The sequence below is a fragment of the Indicator indicator genome, chromosome 21 (assembly GCF_027791375.1).
Source record: "Indicator indicator isolate 239-I01 chromosome 21, UM_Iind_1.1, whole genome shotgun sequence".
NCBI lineage: Eukaryota > Metazoa > Chordata > Aves > Piciformes > Indicatoridae > Indicator > Indicator indicator.
In genome coordinates this window covers 15,535,487-15,555,985 of record NC_072030.1, presented here as the reverse complement: position 1 = coordinate 15,555,985, position 20,499 = coordinate 15,535,487, and the positions used below count along the sequence as shown (strand labels likewise).

The window sequence follows — 20,499 nt, the reverse complement described above, 5'->3', positions numbered from 1 at the left end:
TGTCCCAGACAGGGTCCCATAAATAGCTGAAGACTACACAGAGGAGCTGGAAGGGTAGAGCTGAGAACCCTGAAGCAAGGCTGTCCAGCACACAGTACCATTTTGTAACTCCCTTCTTGGAGGGGAGGGAAGGGCTAGTGGGGATGTCTTCCCTACACAAGAGAGGTCAGGAGGTAGAACTTTGTCAGAAAGAGTTGTTCTTCACATACTTTGTACCTGCTTTTGCAGGAACAAGTTGTTGAAACAGCTCATAATAGCTCACTGTTAGCTGTGGAGCAAAGGGAAGACTCATGAACTGCTCAGTGCAGGACAGGGTGGATAAGAAGTAGTTTTCATGAAAATGAGTGAGGGAGATTAATAAAAAGCATGCAACAAGACACTTGACAGGATAAAAACGGTCGGATCAGAGCAAGCAGCCACTGTGTAAACAGTGTTAATGTAAAAAGTGCTGTGTAACATGAAAGCACAAACTACTTGGCTTAGAGTGGCCCTTTCAAGAGTCTTGTAGCAGTTCCTTTCTACTCATATTAGCATGTTGTAAGTACTAATGAATGAGCTTGCATCTCTGTGAGCTGTGTATATGTGTGCTTCATCTTAAGGAGGTGAATAGTTCTTCTGATGTCAGTGAGATATCAAATCAAGCATATGCTGCCCTAGGAAGAAGTCAGAGCATTTATCACTCTGAAGGGAGAAGGTCCTGTATGAATATCTTGAGGCTTTTATGAGGCCCTGAGTAGGAGATTCATGAAATAAACAGAAAGGAGTGGAGGTTTCTAATCATTTTTGCACTGATGTTAGCACGTTGACACTTCTTTTCTCTTGCCAAATGCTTTGGGTTTGGAATCATAGAATCAGTCAGAGTTGGAAGGGACCACAAGGAATCATCTAGTTCCAAACCCCCTGCCATGGGCAGGGACACCTCACACTAGATCAGGCTGGCCAGAGCATCATCCAGCCTGGCCCTGAACACCTCCAAGGAGGTGTTTGAAGTCTAGTTCTTGAGCATACTTTGGGATAGGGGAGAACTCCACACTGAACCAAATGTCCCAAACCAACCGTGCAAGCCCAGCTTAATTTCCTTCTGTAAATTCCTGGTGGATATCAGCAGCAGCTGAGTTCACAAGCTAAAAGATGGCTGTGTTATGAAGAGGCTTGTGCAGGGGTGATGGTGTGGAGAGCTGTTGGAACAGAGCTGTGCTCTGAGGCCATACCTTCACGTGCAAAGTCACACCACTGACACCCGAGAGCTTTTGTACATGGTGGAAAGATTTCAGCCGCCTGCTTTTTGGCTTTGGCTGAAACCTCAAGTGAGAAGAGAGCTTCGGAAATCAGTTAAAGGCTTTTTAAATGCACCTAAGGGAGTTAGGTGCCTGAGTCCTATTGAAATTCAATAGGATTTAGTTGCTTGGAGCCTTTGGAAAATCTCAACCTAAAATTGGGGGCCTGCAGTATTCTTTATTGGTCCCAGAACCATTGTTCTGTGCTCCCAGCACAGATTAAGGGAAAACAGAAAAGCTTTGGCACAATCAGTTGTTCCACCTCTGCCTTCTAGTAAGTGTCCATTTTTTAATTTTTCTTTTTTTCTTTTTTTTTTTTTTAAGAACATGAGCACTTAGTAAACATTATTTCATCTCAATTAAAAAATTAATAAAGTGGCTTTAACGATGTGCAGTAATTTCTTAGGACTAATTATGGGGCTCCAAAGGTAGCAAAGTGATCCCAGTACCCTGGGTTTTGTTTTCTGTTGCCTATTTAGTATTTTGGTGCCAAATACGCTAAGTAAAGAGTTCTAGCAAATGATCCTCGTGGTAAGGAAAGAACATCAAGTGTTCTGGCCTTAAACATTTTAAAAATCCCCTGACCATTATTGGTTTTCACTTGAGATAAGGCAATGCAGATGATCTTTGGAAGTAAAGAGATTAAGCACAGGGAGAAAAATCCTCAATCCTTAAATAGTGCTTTTGGCACTTGCTCAGTGTTTATATATCTGAAAAACCATTTATCTTTTTAGTTTTGATCTGTACTTCATCAAGTTGAGGTTTTTACTTTATTGAGCTCACTGTCTTTGTCTGTTTGTCTAGGCCATCTGATTTTGCTGTTCTGTGTCTCAGAAAGCACAGTAGAGCTTTCAGGAAAAAAAAATCCTGCCTTTCTCAACCAAACAAAGAGGGGCCTCTCTATACAAAGTGAGTGAGATTAGAAGAAACAGTTGCCTTCACTGCTGGTGATTTGCATACCCTGCTCGGGCTGTACACAAGTGCTGTCTGAAGCATTTTGCCAGCCCTGGTGTGTCAGGTGAACAGTGTGCTGTGAATGGACTCCAGCTCTCTTCGAGCTAACACATAGCCTGCAGTGGTTTAGTTTTTGCATGCTAGCCTTCCCTGAGAGCATTGCTCTCCACGAGAGACACAGTCCTGCTTTTTCTTTTTCTTTGATCTTTTTGTGGCTATAGAGGATGTGCTACATCCCTGCTTCAGAAGATGCTAAAACTGTTTCTCTGCTGCCCAGTTCAGCTCCAAAGCCCTTGGCCAGTGGCAAGTGCCCCATTCATCGCTTTGCGTTAGCAACGGCAGATCTATTGTCCCCCCCTCTTGGCTCCTTCAGAGACCTCCTTGTCACGACTTCTGAGCAGAACTTTTGGCAGTGTCCTTGCTGCGCTCCTGCTGCCTGAAATTGTGAGGAGGTCACTGTTCCACTTTGCTGCTGGAGCTCTGTAGCAGAGCTCTTCCATTGCCTTGCCTTACAAAGAGGTGTGGGTGCAAGTGATGCCATAGGAATCTGATAGCTGAGGTAATGCTGGCTGGCATGCAGTCCCTAGATAAGCTATGGGAGAGCTTATTTCCTTGTCTAAAGAAATCCATGGGAACTTTATTATCCTTAAAGCTAGAAGCTAAAAGAAGCCAGGTTTGAAAGACTTGTGGGAATAATGTGTTTGATCCCTCCAATGAGGACAATTCAATAGAGCTGGTGATAGGGCAGAGATGGGTAGGTAGAGCATTGGGAGAGGAGGAAATTCTTGCAGTACATGAATGTCTCCTTAAGAGGCTGTCCTAGTTTTGAGCCACAGGCTGCCAAGGGCAAAAGGACAGAAAAGATATTTTACACCTTCCCAAGGAGTAAAATAAAATGCTGGTTTGGAAGCTTAAATGGAAATTCTATTTACAAATACATACAAAGGGTACAAGCTGCCCATCCCCCTGGGACTCTCTAGCCTCTGGAGGATGTTTCTTTATGGTTATTCCAATTAACTCTTGATTTCCCTTAACCCACAACAGAGGCTTATCAATGCCTCTTGTTTTCCTGCGTTGGTTATCTCCTTTCCCTCTTAGGGCAGCCCCACTATGGCAGATGGAACAAGCTGTATGTTGCCTTTGAGTTTTGGTCTTCAGTATCCAGTCAGAATAATCTCCCTCCAATCACCAGAGTCTATAGGACAATCAATATTCTCTGAGCTTGTCTGCATGTCATGCAAAGCTTTGTCATCTTGCTTCCAAAACATGTATTTTACCTCACTTATGGTTATGGCATTATTTGAAAAAAAGCCTAGACTCAGAATAAAGGCATTCATGTTCATAGTACTTTTCAGATGATCTCATCTAGTCCTCCCACATCAAATGGCTTCGTGAACTTCTGCAATGCTCCATGATCAGTTACAGCTTTGAGGTCTACAGGCAGAGCCTCAGGCAACATATTCTCTAGGCAGATGCTTTCTCAACCTTCAGACAATTATTTTATCTATTAAATAGCTGGTGTTATGATGTCATCATCCATTCTATGTCAGGGTTTTGGTGTGGGTGTTTCTTTTCCCCAAGCTATTGATCTAATTGCTTAAAAACACTTCCTTCTGCTAAGTTTAGGAACTCTGTCCTTCTTTTTGGAGTTGCTACTGCACTTTATCTCACAGTGTGAACGTTGGATGCCTCTCGGCATTGAATTGTAGCTCTTCCAATCCAGTGTGGGTGGAGTAGTAAAGGAAGGGCTTTTCAAGATGCATTTATTAGCAAAACAAACCAGATATTCATTTTGCTGATATATTTGTGTGTATTTGTGTTCATAGATGACTCCCCAGTCACACAGCTGAAGAAATCTGATTCCTTCAATTCAGTCAACAGTCCTTTGCATAAATAGATTTTCCCTGATCTATTGATGGAGGAGGCATTCTTTTTTTTCTTTTGCTTTATGGTATCCCAGTGTTTGACAAGGTGATAGTTGAGTTGAAGTGTCCTTACTCATGGCAGGTCCAGTTCTTTGCTGTAACTCAAACTTAATACACAGGCCTTTTCATTACAGCTCCTCTTTAAGCCCTTCTCTGTATGTTCCTTGTGTGGGCTTGGTATGAAACTGTGATTAATCCCTGGGAACTGTGGAGGTGCAGGCTGCAAAGACAGACAGCATGGATATGCTTGTCAGGGCACTGTGTATCCTGCCTAAGTTATATCAGGTTGAGCAGTTCCTTACACAGTGCAGGTCTGCCTGTATTTTTAACCATCAAAACTCTTGCACTGATCTTTAACCCCACTCCCATGAGTGTTTTGCAGGCAGTTATTTTCCCTGTATTTTAATTCTTCCTTTGTGCTGAGTGTTGCTTCGTTTCTTCGGTTCTCTGTCCCCTCAGCACTGAATTCTTTTGGCTTGCTATATCAGCTTCTAAAAGCCATGTTTTAGTCCAGCTGATTCATTGATAGGTGTTGGAAGGGACCTCTGGAAATCATGTAGTCCAGTGTGAGAAGCACAGATTTTTACACAGCACACTTAGTAGGCAGGGGTTGAGGTGGCAGTTAGGAGGAAGTATGGAAGAAGCAGTGGATCAAATGAATCTGTAGTGCAACTTGGATTTGCTCTTGGCTTTTGCAAGTGTGAGGCATTGCTGCTTTTTGCCAGGGCAACTGCTATTCAGAGGAATTAGCCCTAATTACCACCAGCACAAATGAGCTGTTGGTATCCTCCTAGTTAATGTAAAGCTTTGAGTTAAGCTGTTAGTTGGGGAAAATACAGGCATTATTTTAGTAGCTCAGGAAGGTGTTCTTTTCTAATGTATTTTTTCCCTGCTGTCTGCAAATTTCTGGCCATGATACAAGTATGAACTGACAGAAATCCATCAGCCTCCCCACCCCCAGGAGGCTGCTTATTAGTCTTATGCAATGCAAGATATTAAACCCACTTTTGTCTGTCACATAGCCACGGGCAGGGTAGGGGGGGAATTTGCCAGTTGCTAATGGATACCTGGAGTTTTTGTGTATGACCATGAAGAACAGCTTGTGCACTTTCACCCCCGATGTTCCCTGAATAACTTGGGTCTCATTTAGGTCAATAAGCCTTTACCAAAATGTCAGGAGTGAAAAATGTGTCTTGGTGTAAGCCGACTGGTCGCTCCCTCCAGTCACCGGAGTCTATAGGACAATCAATGTTCTCTAAGCTTGTCTGCATGTCACGCAAAGCGCCGGGTGACAGTAACCATTGACTGCGTGTCTGTTGCATTGTCTTTGGGACAGCCCCCATTTGCATACTTGCCAGTGTGCCTGTTACCCGTTGACCCAAGGAGGGCCTCCAAAACCCGGCCTGCAGCCCCCGTGCAAATCCTCCCCCGCTGTAAACCACAGTCCTGCCTCTTGCCCTACCTTCCTGCTGTAAAACCAACTCTCTGATCCCAACCAGCCTGCTCAGAGGGCTCTTGTGCCTTTATAATTGTATCTGTAGTGTTCTTCTCATATGCTGCATGTTATGGTGTTCCCAGGTGACACCAAGATGAGAAGACTCTAATTGTGAAAGGCAAAAGCATTTATTGCCTATGTGACTAAGCAAAGCACTAAGCGTAAGCAAAAGCAAAGCAAGAGCTTAAGCATAAGCCAAAGCCTTAAGCACAAGCAAAGCCTATTACTCTGTTACGTAGTCAACTTATATACTTTTCTAATACAGAGCTGTCACATCCAAAGTGCACTTGCAGCCCAGAAAACCAACCAGGTCCTGGGCTGCATCAGGAGAAGTGTGGCCAGCAGGTCAAGGGAGGTGATTCTCCCCCTCTGCTCAGCTCTGATGAGACCCCACCTGGAGTACTGTGTCTGGTTCTGGAGCCCCTATTACAAGAGGGATCTGGACATGCTGGAAGGTGTCCAGAAGAAGGCCAGCAGGATGATCAGAGGGCTGGAGCTCCTCTCCTATGAGGACAGACTGAAAGAGTTGGGGCTGTTCAGTCTGGAGAAAAGAAGGCTCTGAGGTGACCTTCTTGTGGCCTTCCAGGATCTGAAGGGGGCTCCAAGAAAGCTGGGGAGGGACTTTTTAGGCTATCAGGTAGTGATAGGACTGGGGAGAATGGAATAAAGCTGGAAGTGGGGAGATTCAGACTGGACACGAGGAAGAAGTTCTTCCCCATGAGAGTGGTGAGAGCCTGGAATGGGTTGTCCAGGGAGGTGGTTGAGGCTCCATCCCTGGAAGTGTTTGCAGCCAGGCTGGATGAGGCTCTGGCCAGCCTGCTGTAGTGTGAGGTGTCCCTGGGCATGGCAGGGGGGTTGGAACTGTCTGATCCTTGTGGTCCCTTCCAACCCTGACTGATTCTATGATTCTATTCTAAAGTGGCTATCCTTTCACTGACATGGGCCCAAGCAAATCATACAATAGGTTAATACTGACAGACAAGCTTCTCAGCATATCCATTCAGCTTCTGCCTAGTCTCTCTCTTCAGTTACAAGGTGTTTACATTCTTTCCAACTCAAAGACGAAACATAGCCTCCTCAAAAGTTGTTTAAAGGTTTGCTATCTTCCTACATGCCTTCATCCTGCTGCAACATATGTACCAGGCTTGGCAGAGCTAGGTAATAGCTCCTTCCCTTAAGCTGCGTTGTCCGCTGTAACCATGATACCTTTAGATTGGTTTCTGTGCTTTGCAGTTTCCCTTGGCAATGTGTTGTATGCTTCCAATTGCAAACCACTGCTACCATTCCAATTAGGAGCTTTTGTTGCTGTCTCTGATAGAGAGTGACACCAGAGACTGATTGGGTTGGCCAGTAAGGAAGTGTTGCAGCTCCCTGAAACTTGAGGGAACTATGCTGAGTATGCCATGCTCAGCTGACCTGCAGAAAATCAAGGTTTACCTACACATTGACCACATTCCAAATACCTCTGTGTAATCAACAGCAATCACAGATCATAGAACACTTTGGGTTGGCAATGACCTTAATGATTATCTACTTCCAACCCCTCTGTCATGGGCAGGGACACCTCCTACTAGACCAGATTGTTCAAAGCCCCATCCAACCTGTCTTTGAAGGCTTGCAACCTTCTCAGCTTCTCTGTGCAACCTGTTTGTGGGGGAAGAATTTCTTCTTAATGTCTAGTCTCGATCAAATTTCTTCCAGTTTGAAGCCATTAGCCCTTGTCCTGCTTTTGTTCATGCTTTTGTCAAAAGTCCCTCTCCAGCTCTCCTGAGCCCCCTTGAAATACTGGAAGGCTGCTTTAAGGACTCCCTGGAGCCTTCTCTTCTCTATAGATAGATGGTTTTGACACTTATCTCATTGTAGGCACTTCCACAGTCATACCTTAGCACAGGTCTGTGGTTAATGCCCAGCTGTGCTTCAGGTGGAGCCCTCTGCTTCTGCTGAAGGCTCTAGCTGTTGGCAAGAGGATGGGAAAGGCCTATGGGAGATCTGACTCTGTTTGCAGGGCAGCTGGGGACTGGCATGTTGGTAATAGGTACTAAAAATCTTTTTTTGAACCTATGTGAGATTAAAGGAAGATTGTAAGAGTATAAATAAGTGGGAGGTTAAGCTGGAATGTGAAGCACACCTCTTCCTGAAATGAAATACACCTGCAAAACACTCATCTTCGGAACACAGCCTCTGCTTGCTTGCTTTGGCTCCATCAGGAAACCTTTAGTTTGAATTAGCCCAAGTGAATTGCACAGAATGGTTTGCAGTTTTAGGATGTGCAGACAAGCCAAACTGCATGCAATTGAAGCCTTTAAACATGCTCTTAATCTTCCCTCTCTTTGTTCTCAGAGGTTTATTTATGTTACTTTATGTCATGTTGGGACAGTTGATGTTTTTGTCACCTTCCAAATGTTGCATTTTATTTTGGTGTTTCCTAATATGTTCGGGGGGGAAGACAGACCCAGAGCTGAGAATTAACCTGGTTCCCTGTCTGTTTCCTTTAGGAAATTGTCTTAGTGGTGTTCTTTGGAACAGAATATGTGGTTCGCTTATGGTCAGCAGGGTGCCGCAGCAAATACGTTGGGATATGGGGAAGGCTTCGTTTTGCTAGGAAGCCTATTTCCATCATTGGTGAGTATGCACAGCTTGCAGAGGGGATGTAAACAATGAGTAAAGCTTGTTCTTGAAAGCTTTGGGAAGTGGAATTTATGCCATAGTTGAAGCCAAGTTAGAGCAAGAGCTCTCGTCATGAGCATTAATGTAGATCTGAATTTCCTTTCAGGAATCCATGGCACTGTCACTTGAGAACAAATGTAGCCTGGTTTGTTTTTCCAGAAGAGCTGAGTGTTTTCTTTTCACAAGTGATCTGAAACTTTGCCAGAAATAAGTCTTGGCTGTAGTTCTGTCTCCTGTGACCTCAGGATCCCAGACACTGTACAATAGCTCCAACTCTTATTTTTGTAAAGATATTGAATACCTTTTTTTTTCCTTTCCCATTTGAATAATTTATTATGACTTTATTTTGCACTCTTAATTGAGCTACACACTGCATGGTGGAGCACAGTAGATGCACAATAGTTACTTTGTTTATCTGCTGGATTAAAATCCAGTTTTCAGTGGTGCATTTGGAACTGGACACTTGACTTCCCTTGACATTCACTGCTGTTGGCTCCCTAACATGACTTCAGTGTTCTTGTAAATTACATCCTCAGGTTCCATCTATGCCACAGACTGTTGTCTTTTAGGATGCTTCTCAGGCATTTAACAATTTCACCAAGAGAAACATAATAATAATCTAAAAATCAGTCTGTGTGTTAGCCAGTGTTGAGAGAACTAAGTAAAGACACTTGCCCTAAAAGAGCTAAAATATAAATGGATTAAACAAACCAGATTTTGGAAGAGGACTGTTCCAAGAGCACAGTAATTCTCATTTTGCATCAGTGGTTTGCACTGCTCAGAAACATTATTTGTTGCTGACTAAAGCTTTTTCATTACCTAGGTATAATTATGCTGAATATGAATTACAAAATGTTCTCCCTGGGTTATTTTTACAACCATAAAATAGTTTTGTTTAGCTTCTCTCTGCATATGTATTAAAGAAAAAAATCTATATCTCAGGTGTGACTGCAATTATCAAATGGCTTTGGCTGCACCTTTGCACTTTGTCCAAAATCACTTTCTCTTGAGACCTGGAAGACTCGGGGCTTTGAAACACCATCCAGTTTATTTCAATTTGAAAAGCAAAATAAAATTCTGCTTTCTCAGATAATACAAAACTGATTTCATTCTCCAAAATACAGAGTTGCTTTCCAAAATTTATTAGGCCTGAGGCTCAGAGATTAGAGTACAGCCCTAGGGTAATGATTGACTTTAAACTAAATTAGACTCATGCTAATTCCATTTTTTTCCTCTCACTTTTAGACCTGGACGAGTGAAATAGTAGTAAAGCAGTTGTGTAATACATGAAATAAACCTCAAAGCCTCTGTCAGTCAATAAAATACATCTAAAATAAAAAGGGAAATAAGATACACAGAAGATACAGGTAGAAGCTGCTGAAATTCCTCATGGGTTGTAGCTAATAAGGATTTGGTGGTGCTCATATCACTCTCCTCATTCATCTAGAATGTGATCATCTTGAACCCAGCCCAGTAAACCTCTCCTATCATATCACACAATTGCATTTTCTTTGTGTAGCAGGAAAGATATCCTGATATATAAACAAAACTCTTATTTTGGGGTTTCTTTTGTATTGGCATTGTTTCTAGTCACAGTCTTGCAGAAGATGCTGCTAACTCATTTTTTCAACTGACTTTTATCTTCCAGATTTAATTGTAGTTGTTGCCTCTATGATAGTTCTTTGTGTGGGCTCTAAAGGTCAAGTCTTTGCCACCTCAGCTATCAGGTAATTATATGTAGTAAAAACAATAGTGCTGAGTAAGGTGACTTCTACCCAAATCTTTAGTTTCTTGGCTCAGTTTTATAGCAAATCTTTCATGCTTCACATCTTTGATATCTTCAAAGTGCTTCTCCATAAAATGTCTGGAGCTAGTGGTGGTGAATTCCTAATGGACTAAACCCACCCTGTGCTCAGGAAGGTCTCTCCACTGGGAGCTGTCTGGTTTGTATTGCCTATGAAATTCCTCAAAGGTGAGGAATCCACTCCTTCTGTTAGCTGTTTCTGTGTGCTCTTTCCCATGCTGGTGAGCAGGTCAAGTATGATTTGATGAATGATTTCTAGAGCATGCACAGTTTATATCCAAAATTCATGAATCCTTGAGTTGTCTCTAATAGCCTTGTGTACAAAGGTCTCTCCTTCTCCTGTGCAGTCTCCTCATGCTTCAGAACAAGCAAGATCATAGAATCAGTCAGGGTTGGGAGGGACCACAAGGATCAGACAGTTCCAACCCCCCTGCCATGCCCAGGGACACCTCACACTACATCAGGCTGGCCAGAGCCTCATCCAGCCTGGCTGCAAACACCTCCAGGGATGGGGCCTCAACCACCTCCCTGGACAACCCATTCCAGGCTCTCACCACTCTCATGGGGAAGAACTTCTTCATGTCCAATCTGAACCTCCCCACTTCCAACTTTATTCCATTCCCCCCAGTCCTATCACTACCTGATAGCCTAAAAAGTCCCTCCCCAGCTTTCTTGTAGCCCCCTTCAGATACTGGAAGGCTACATTAAGGTCACCTCAGAGCCTTCTCTTCTCTAGACTGAACAGCCCCAACTCTTTCAGTCTGTCCTCATGGGAGAGGAGCTCCAGCCCTCTGATCATCCTCATGGCCCTAAAGAAGATGGGTGAATGGAGTGAAAAGAGACAGGCTGCTAAGTCTTGTGTCTCTCTTAGACTTCCCCTCTCTCCCTCTATTTCCTGTCTTGTATCTTTAGTATCTCCATTCATTTAAAAAATCATGTTCCAGGGGCATCCGGTTTCTGCAGATTTTACGGATGCTGCATGTTGACCGCCAGGGTGGCACATGGAGGCTGCTGGGCTCAGTGGTGTTCATCCACAGACAAGTAAGTTGGCACGGTAACTGATGTTCTGATGGTGTTCAGAGCAGCATTTAGGCAGACAGACTGATGATGTCAAGTGTATTTAGTACAGAGGCAGGCAGCCTTTTATTTCCACCAACTGAGATTGCTCTGCCTTGTCCAAAGGACAAAAAGCTCTTAAAAGCTTAAAAAATATTCACTTCCACTCTGGGAAACTTTAGCCTTGTGGTTGGACTTAACCACAGGTAATGAGACTTCTGAAAAGTAGCCTGAATATTTCTAGAAATACATATCTGAATTCCCAAGCTGTCTGGAAAAAAAAAAAAATCAAATTCCAAATAACTTTTGGCCACCAAAAGGTTAAGAAGTCAAGAAGAATTTATTAGCCATGATGGAAATTCTTTCACCACTGAGCTCAGTGGGGTTTTGTCGGTTTGCACAGCCAACAGTTGGTGTCAGTGTTTATTAACTGCTGATATTACATTCTTCTGTTCCACTTATCTTTTAAAAGACATTAGTGATAGATAATTTAAGTGTCTCAATAATATCAGAATGCCTTTATCTTGCTTCTCTTTGCAGGAACTGATAACTACACTCTACATTGGATTTCTGGGCCTGATTTTTTCCTCTTATTTTGTGTACCTGGCTGAAAAAGATGCTGTAAATGATTCTGGAGAAACAGAATTTGGCAGCTATGCAGATGCCCTATGGTGGGGAGTAGTAAGTACAGCAATTTCAAGTATACTATAAATAGTTAACACCTTCAAATAGAGAGTTAAGTTCAAGCAAGTATAGACAACACTTTGAAATAGCCTCATTGCTTCAATACATCTGTTTTTTTAATTCTATGAAACTGAGAGCACTACAGATGATCTGTAGTTTTATTTCGTGTTTATAGTCATACGTGATCCCAAAGTGATCAAATTTATGTGTACAAGATATAGAAACACCTATTCTAATTTCTTTATCCTGTTATTACTTCTTGCTCCCTTTCTCATAATAGGATTCAACTTTCTAAGGTGGTAAGAGTCTTCCTAAATCAAGGCTAGTGTTTTGGGGGTTGTGTGTGTGTATGTTCAGAGATTTTGGGAGGGATTATTGTTTGTTTGTCTTTTGTAAACAGCTATCTGTTGTTTGCAATACAAACTGGGACAGTTATTCCCAGAATGTATCAATTCCAGAACAAGTATCTGAAAGTCTTCAGAAATTCAGGCATAGGACCAGGATTGAAGTGATTACATTGCTTTGGAAGCCACTTAGCATCCTTCTGTGGCATTTGTCTGTGCTGTGTTGACACACAATTTAGCTCAGAGATTTTTCAAAGGTGCTGCCACACTTCAGTGTAGATTTATCTTTAGTTTTGCTAATAAAATTCTGTTTTCTTGCTGTTCTTAGTGACAGCTAACTCTCTATTTTCATTTCTGTGCTTTCTAGTTTGGCAGCTCTGTTCTGTGTTTATATTTTAGTAAATATTACAATGTTGTTGCTTCTGCTAGTAACACTTCCCTCTCTTTTCTCACATGATATGCAAATATTAGGCTGGCTGCTCTGCTCTGGGATTTCCTATCTGTAATCATTTCCCTTTCCTTTTCCTATTACAGTTCAGAGAGGTACTTTTTGGACCTATGTTTCCCTATTGCTAGCATTCAAGCAGCAACTTGTTTTGATCTGCTTAATAAAAGAGTCACCATTAAGTGTTACACATCATCACCACCCATTCCATGCTTGCATTTTCAAACTGTGTTGACCTTCTAGAGTCTTTGCTGCCTTAAATCAAAAGGCATTGTTTCTTTCTTTGTTGAAAATGAGACTACTGCTAAGTCTTATGTACCAGACCAAAGGACTGGCACCTCTGTTTCACGCAGAATTTTTAAGACGTATTTTTAATACATGTGTGGTTATATATTCTCTCTACAAACAGTGCCACTGGCTGTTTCAGGATCTGTTGAAGAGCAAGCCTGTGACCAGTCTCCTGGTGCTGAAGGGCTTATGCAGCCCTTTCTGAATCCAAGAGGTTTTGTTTAGGTGGCTGCTAAGATCTGCTGCAGATCTTGCAGTCTGCTGTGATTGAATACAGCCTCAGTTATGCCTAGAAAACTTCTTGCATAGGACAAGGAAGTGGCTTTCTGTCAAGTGGCTCTGTCAGTGCTTTCATGTCATGGTGGAGTTTTTCTTTTCCAGTAGAGTGCTCAGATGACTGGGTAATTACCAGTGGCAGATGTAGCTGCATTTAAAAACACATGCTGTCATTGGCGTTGGCATTAAAAATTGAGTGTGTGACCGAGCAGATTGGCTTACTGAGCATACAGTAAAACCTTCCATACAAGCAGTATGATCTGTCAGGATATTGAAATATTCTCCTTTCAGGGAATTATTCCTCAGTTAATAGGCATGCCAGTCGTTTTCTCTGTCTAATTACAGTAAACTTATTTGATCAATAACTTTAATTATGGTAAAGTTCTTCCTCCGCTATAGCTTCTGTTGTGTTGCAGCAGCATGAAGTGTGAGACTGTGTTCAACGAACCCACAATGTGGTTTGATTAATAATAAAGACAGAATTTAGTGTCCCTGTTCTGCTCTGAACACTGTGCTGTACTCTGAACTGCTTCAGGAATCTAGCAAAGCACAACTGGAATGGATTCAGGTCCTTCCACTTCTCGTGTTGTGATCATGTTCTTCAGGCTTTCTGCTAGGAAAAAACTCCAGCAGTTTGGAGAATAACTGTGAGGGGATGAAGTGGCAAGATGATTCCTAATGAAAGTCTCAAACTCATGTACAAACCTTCTCCAAGTGGTGGATCTCAAAAGTTCTGTGAATGGTTCAGCTAGAATTTTCATAATTAAACACCACAGATTTTGGTCACTGTAAACCTGTTGCAGCCTGGTTTGAACTGGACAGAACAGGAGAGCAGCTCTGGAGAAAAAGGACCTGGGAGTCTTGGTGGACAACAGGATGACCATAAACCAGCAATGTGCCCTTGTGACCAAGGCCAATGACATCCTGGGGTATATTAGAAGGTGTGTGGTTAGTAAGAGAGGTTCTCCTGCCCCTCTAATCTGTCCTGGGGAGGCCACATCTGGAATATATTGTCCAGTCCTGGGCCCCTCAGTTCAAGAAGGACCTCAGGGAACTGCTTGAAAGAGGCCAGTGCAGAGCCACGAAGATGATGAATCCCAGGAAGTGATTCTGAAGGAAGTAGAATATCTCTCTTTTGAGGACAGGCTGAGGGAGCTGGGTCTGTTTAGCTTGGGGAAGAGGAGACTGAGGGGTGACCTCACTCATGCTTATGAAGATGTGAAGGGCAGCGTCAGGAGGATGGAACCAGGCTCTGCTCAGTGATGTCTAATGAATAGGACAAGGGGCAGTGGTTGCAAGCTGGAGCAGAGGAGGTGCCATGTGAACACAAGGATAAACTTTTTCTCTGTGAGAGTGCCAGAGCCCTGGAGCAGGCTGTCCAGAGAGGTTGTAGAGTCTCCTTCTCTGGAGACACTCAAAACCTACCTGGATGGACTCCTTTGTGACCTGCCCTAGGTGATCCTGCCCTAGCAGGGAGGCTGGGCTCAATGATCTTTCAAGGTTACTTCCAACTTCTAGCATTCTGTGATTCTGTGTGACTCACAGCTCCTGTCTCAAACACTGTCACAGACACATGACTTGAGGTTCATGAGGTTCAACAAGACCAAGTGCAGGGTCCTCCATCTGGGTGGAGGCAATCCCAAGCACAAATCCAGGCTGGGCAGGGACTGGCTGGAAAGCAGCCCTGAGGAGAGGGACTTGGGGGTGCTGGTGGATGAGAAGCTCAACAGGAGCTGTCAGTGTGCACTTGCAGCCCAGAAAGCCAAGCAGAGCCTGGGCTGCATCAGGAGAAGTGTGGCCAGCAGGTCAAGGGAGGTGATTCTCCCCCTCTGCTCATCTCTGATGAGACCCCACCTGGAGTACTGCATCCAGTTCTGGAGCCTCTGTTACAAGAGGGATCTGGACATGCTGGAAGGTGTCCAGAGAAGGCCAGCAGGATGATCAGAGGGCTGGAGCTCCTCTCCTATGAGGACAGACTGAAAGAGTTGGGGCTGTTCAGTCTGGAGAAGAGAAGGCTCTGAGGTGACCTTCTTGTGGCCTTCCAGTATCTGAAGGGGGCTCCAAGAAAGCTGGGGAGGGACTTTTTAGACTACCAGGTAGTGATAGGACTGGGGGGAATGGAATAAAGCTGGAAGTGGGGAGATTCAGACTGGACATGAGGAAGAAGTTCTTCCCCATGAGAGTGGTGAGAGCCTGGAATGAGTTGTCCAGGGAGGTGGTTGAGGCTCCATCCCTGGAGGTGTTTGCAGCCAGGCTGGATGAGGCTCTGGCCAGCCTGATGTAGTGTGAGGTGTCCCTGCCCATGGCAGTGGCGTTGGAACTGGATGGATCCTTGTGGTCCCTTCCAACCCTGAGTGATTCTATGATTCTATGACTAGTGCCTGATCCCACTCCCCTGAACGTGCACTTACTGTACGTAGCAGAGAATGCTTCTAAATGAGGAGAAGTGGCTGAGGTCTTCACACCCCAACTTCACACTTTTAATGTTATCTCAGCATACATCCACTCTGCTGGACAAGTTCTTTGGGCAGAGACAATAGAATAGGTAGCATAGGTTAAAGCAAAGCCTATCCAAGGTCTGTGTTAGCACAATTAAACTGCATCTGGAACTGGGAACTTCGACACTGCTGTGCTCTGCTGACTATAGACATGCCCAGAGAGTGCATAACTTGAAATTACATGTTCTTCCCTGGCATTGTTGTTATTTATAAATCCATATGTCTTTTCCACTGCCATATATAAATTGGCCTCCTGGGATTTATTTGCATTTCCCTGAGAACTCTGGGCTGTAGCTATTCACCATCCCAGTTTGTGAGCTTCTTGAGGAAGCTGAAGCCTACCTTGTCTTTATTTGCTGGTTTTTGAAGGCAGCACATGGTGTAGAAATAATTCTGCTAGTGGCTGCCTATCTGGAAGTTGGGGTTGCCTCCTTCTTGGGGTGTTCATGGCCAGGATGGAAGAGGACTTAAGCAGCTGAATCTAGTTGAGAGGTGTCTGCCCATGATGGAGGGGATGGAGTAGATGATCTCTAATGTCCCTTCCAACCTAAGCCATTCTATGATTCTATAATCTGTATGTCTTTCAAAAGACAAATTTAATATTTACAAGCAAAATACAATTAACATGATGCATCTTTCAGCTCCCTAGTGCCAGTATTCAAAATGAATCTGCTTCTGTGGTCCTTCATGTCCAGACTAACAGTCTTAAAGTCATCTAGTATAGATTCTGGACAATAGAACCTGTCATAATGTGAAAAAATACGCCAATAAAAATAATTAATAAATTAATAAAATAAGATGCTAAATGTTCTCACTAAATCTGTGGAAGCTGAGCACCTTCAGGGAATGTCATCAGCTTCCTGTCTCTGGGGTTTTCTTGGTTTCTTTGTAGGTTTGGTTGGGGTTTTTTTTTGTTTGTTGATTTTATCCCCCCCTGCCCCAGCCTCTCCTTAAGCACTAAATTTAATCACGCCTGAGGCAGGCTAAGGGGAGCTCTCCTTTTGATATCCCCTGAATGATACACAATTTCCAGCCTTCACATCTGAACAAACATCCTTCAGGAAAACCATTATGTGGGTTGTGCTAACAGTCCCTTTGATCAGGAGCACTGTTTGCCACAAGCAAGTATTGAGTACAGCCACGTGTGGACATCACACTGTGCCCGTTCCCTTGAATTGGTTTGAACTGGCTCTGCAAGGACCAGCTTTAGTCTCTTGTCCCTTTAGTTCATCAATATATGACCAAACACAACAAAGCATAACTAAAACCCATGTTCCCACTTAGCCAAGGCTGTCAGTGTGTGCTCAATGTAAACCGAAAATCGAAACTGTGGCAAAGCTTTGCTGAAAAGTTGCAGGAAATACCACTTGAAGCTACTCGTGTGTAGAACTTTGGCTTAAAGTAGAGCAGGCCTGATTTGATTTATAAACAGTTGAACATAAATATTGAAAGATTGTTACATAAAAGGGATCCTGTGTTATTCAGAAGCCTTAGTTTCCCCCCCCTTCTAAGTTTAGGAAGCTGTTGAGGACTGTTCGCTGACTTCAGTGTTAGAAGGTGAGGCTTTGATTTTGTTCTTTATGTGGTTTAAAAGTCAAGAATGCCAACAACAGGCCTGTCAGAGATTTTTTTTTTTCTTTTACCTATTTTTTTTTTTTTTTTAATTTTTGGGATGAAGTTTTTGGGGTTTAGTTGGTTATTTTCAGTCCTGTGATGTCTGTCTATGAATCACGTGTTCTTGTTTTCCTTAGCTGTTTAACTACCCCAGTTTTTGCAAGGGCACACAGCAAGCATTCCATCAGCAGAGCATTGCTGCTCACCCGATGAGCTTTTTGTGCTCCCTTTAGCCTGATACCCCTGAACAAAATCCCTTCCCTGCTCAGTACTGACAACCATTACTATTTCTTCTTGCTGTGTGAATTTTTGCTTCATGTTTCCTCTTTCGGATTAGTGATGCAGTTTTAATAGGAACAAGATTAGTCTTAATACCAAAGCCTGGGGTGATGTACATCAGATTAAAGTTCTGAAATAGTCAATGGATGGATATGATTTTGTTCCTAATTAAAACAATTAGTTTTACATGCTGCATTTAACGTGTGAGCTCTTGTATCAATTTAATTTCCTTATGCCAACATATTTACCCTGCTAGAGTAGAAGTCGAGTCAGGATTTCCATTAAAAGATCCTATTTAATGACTCTAAAATTCATCTTGTACTCTTTAGAAGGTTATAATCTGGCTGTAAAAATTCATTTAGGGCAGGAACTTGGCCTGTAAGATTTCAACAGCATATATCCTGGGGAAAGAAAGAGAATGTTGTTTTGGAATACAATGCATTTGTCGAAGGATTAGGGTTAGGAAGGTAGAGAGAAACCTTAAACACACTTTGATTTCTATCCCAATTTCTAAAATGCAGTTCAGAAGGGGTGGGAAAAGGGAGACAACTATTTCTTAGTTGTATGTGAGCATATCTTCAGTTATCCTTTAGTCAGCTCAAAAGCACCCATTTCTTTTCCCCTCCCTAGCTAATGTATACATTTCAACAGGATGTTAAGAGCAGTTGATAAAACTTTCAATTACAAGAATTTTTAAATCCTTTTTTTTTTTTTTTGTTTAGTGAGCTCTAAACTACCACCTTTGCCATAATCTTAACCCAAACCATTCTGTACAGAGTCAGAATCAACCAGGTTGGAAGAGACCACCAAGATCATCCAGTCCAACCTATCACCCAGCCCTAAGCAATCAACCAGACCATGGCACTAAGTGCCTCATCCAGGCTTTTCTTGATATCTCCAGGGACAGTGACTTCACCACCTCCCTGGGCAGCCCATTCCAATGGGCAATCTCTCTCTCTGTGAAGAACTTCCTCCTAACATCCAGCCTATGCCTTCCCTGGCACAACTTCAGACTCTGCCCCCTTGTTCTGCTGCTGGTTGCCTGGGAGAAAGCACTGGAGGCCATCACTTTTCCCACTTCCCCTCAAGAGAGAGGATGCTGCCCCTCTGCTCCACTTTCATGAAATCCTCAGCTGGATCCCAATGCCAGTTTTGGAGCCCACAACACAAGAAGAATGTGGAACTGTTAGAGCGGGTCCAGAGTAGCCCACAAAGATGGTGTGAGGGAAGCCCTCTGCTGCAAGTTCATGCTGAGAGAATTAGGGTTGTTCAGCAAGAAAGCTCCAGGCAGACCTTATTGTGGACTTTCAGTATTTGAAGTGGGCTACAGAAGAGCTGGAGAGGGACTTTTTGCTAAGCCCTGTAAGTGACAGGATGAAGGGTAATGCCTTCAAACTGGAAGAAGCTTGATTTAGATTAGACATGAAGAGCTTTTTCCCCATGAGGGTGGTGAGGCACTGGAACAGGTTGCCCAGAGAGGTGGAGGCTCCAAGTGTTCAAAACCAGATTGGATGTGGCTTTGAGCAGCCTGGTGTAGCAGGAGGTGTCCCTGCCCCCATGGCAGGGGGCTTGGAACCAGATACTATTTAGGGTCCCTTTTGACCCAAACTGTTCTATGATTCCATGATAGATTTCCTTTTTTATGGTACATTTATTGAACAGGTCCTCACTGTACTCACTGTAACTAGGATTTAGTGGTTTTTTTTTTTTTTTTTTTTTTCCCCTATGACCATTTTATGTAAGCAAGGAGATCATGTCATCCCTTCAGTTCCTGAATTCCCTTCAGGCCTTGAATTAAGGTGGTATTTCAACACCAATTTCAGCAATAAAGGTGCCTGGGTGTTTAACTCACCTTGTTAATTCTTGCGATACTTTTGCAGGATGTGAAAAGGTTTTTGGCAATAAGCCACATCTTAAAAACTGGTATCAAAAAATGGAATGCTAATAGAGGAAGGTTTTGAATATCAGCTACTTTTAACTTCCTCACCTCAGGCAGCTAGAGCTGTCCTGTTGTGGTGTTTGACAGACATGTAATGATGTTGCTGAGAAGGTGGATGGTCTGAGTATGGGTGGATGGCTTTGTGTGCTTCTGAGGTACAGCTGAGGTCAGAACTTAGCATCCAGAGGATTTTCCTCTGGTGTCTTGTCTTTTTGGTAGGAAGGGACCTTTATTAAAGTGGCCAACAGCCTCACTTTTCCTGAGCCACTTATCACAACCTTCTATTTCCCCAACCCTCCAGGGTTTTCATCCCTTCACTTCTCTCTGTGCCTCTCTAAATCTGCTCACCCCTTCTCTCCTCCCCTGGAGATGCTGCTCTGGGCATTGCCTGTGTTTCTGCAGACACCAGTTAGTATACATTACAGCAGACAGGTCAGCTAGGAGTAACTGCAGGACATGATGGGGGTGGCCTGTGCATATTACTGTTTAGGACTAACCTCCTCTGTGTCCTGGGCAGCAGAAGCCCATACTGTCACAAGAAAATCTGAACAGCCAGCAATTGAGGTGTGCTTCAACTGCCCGAGAGCTTCCTGTGGTTCCCTGTGCTCTGCTCACCCTTCTTCAAAGTCACAGATAAAAATCTCTCTAATTTCTAAATTCAGAACCAGCTCGTGACAGAGGTGAATTTAAATTGCTTCCAGGTGCCAGCTGTATCCTCCTGCTTCAAACAAATCCATGCTTTCCTTCAGCTCATGCAAATAATGACTTATTAAGCCTTGCTATGCTACATCACCCTGGTGGTGATCTTCAGTGTTTTGAAACCCAAACTCAACAGATGTTTCCTGCATGTGTGCCTTAAATTGTCTGCTGTTGCTCTTGATGTATTCTATGAATTAGTGATTGGTTAGACTGTGTTTGCAGCAGCTTTGCTGCATGGAAAACTTTCATCTTCTC

General features: G+C 43.3%; 1 protein-coding gene across 1 annotated transcript in view; it reads left to right on the top strand.

Annotated features, from left to right (window-relative positions):
• Positions 1–20,499, top strand: part of KCNQ1 (potassium voltage-gated channel subfamily Q member 1) — a 350,807-nt gene that overhangs the window by 75,828 nt on the left and 254,480 nt on the right. The window contains exons 3-6 of the mRNA XM_054390363.1: positions 8,147–8,273; positions 9,967–10,045; positions 11,067–11,163; positions 11,719–11,859. Of these exons, the coding sequence (XP_054246338.1) occupies positions 8,147–8,273; positions 9,967–10,045; positions 11,067–11,163; positions 11,719–11,859 (444 nt within the window). The remainder of the gene's footprint in view (positions 1–8,146; positions 8,274–9,966; positions 10,046–11,066; positions 11,164–11,718; positions 11,860–20,499) is intronic.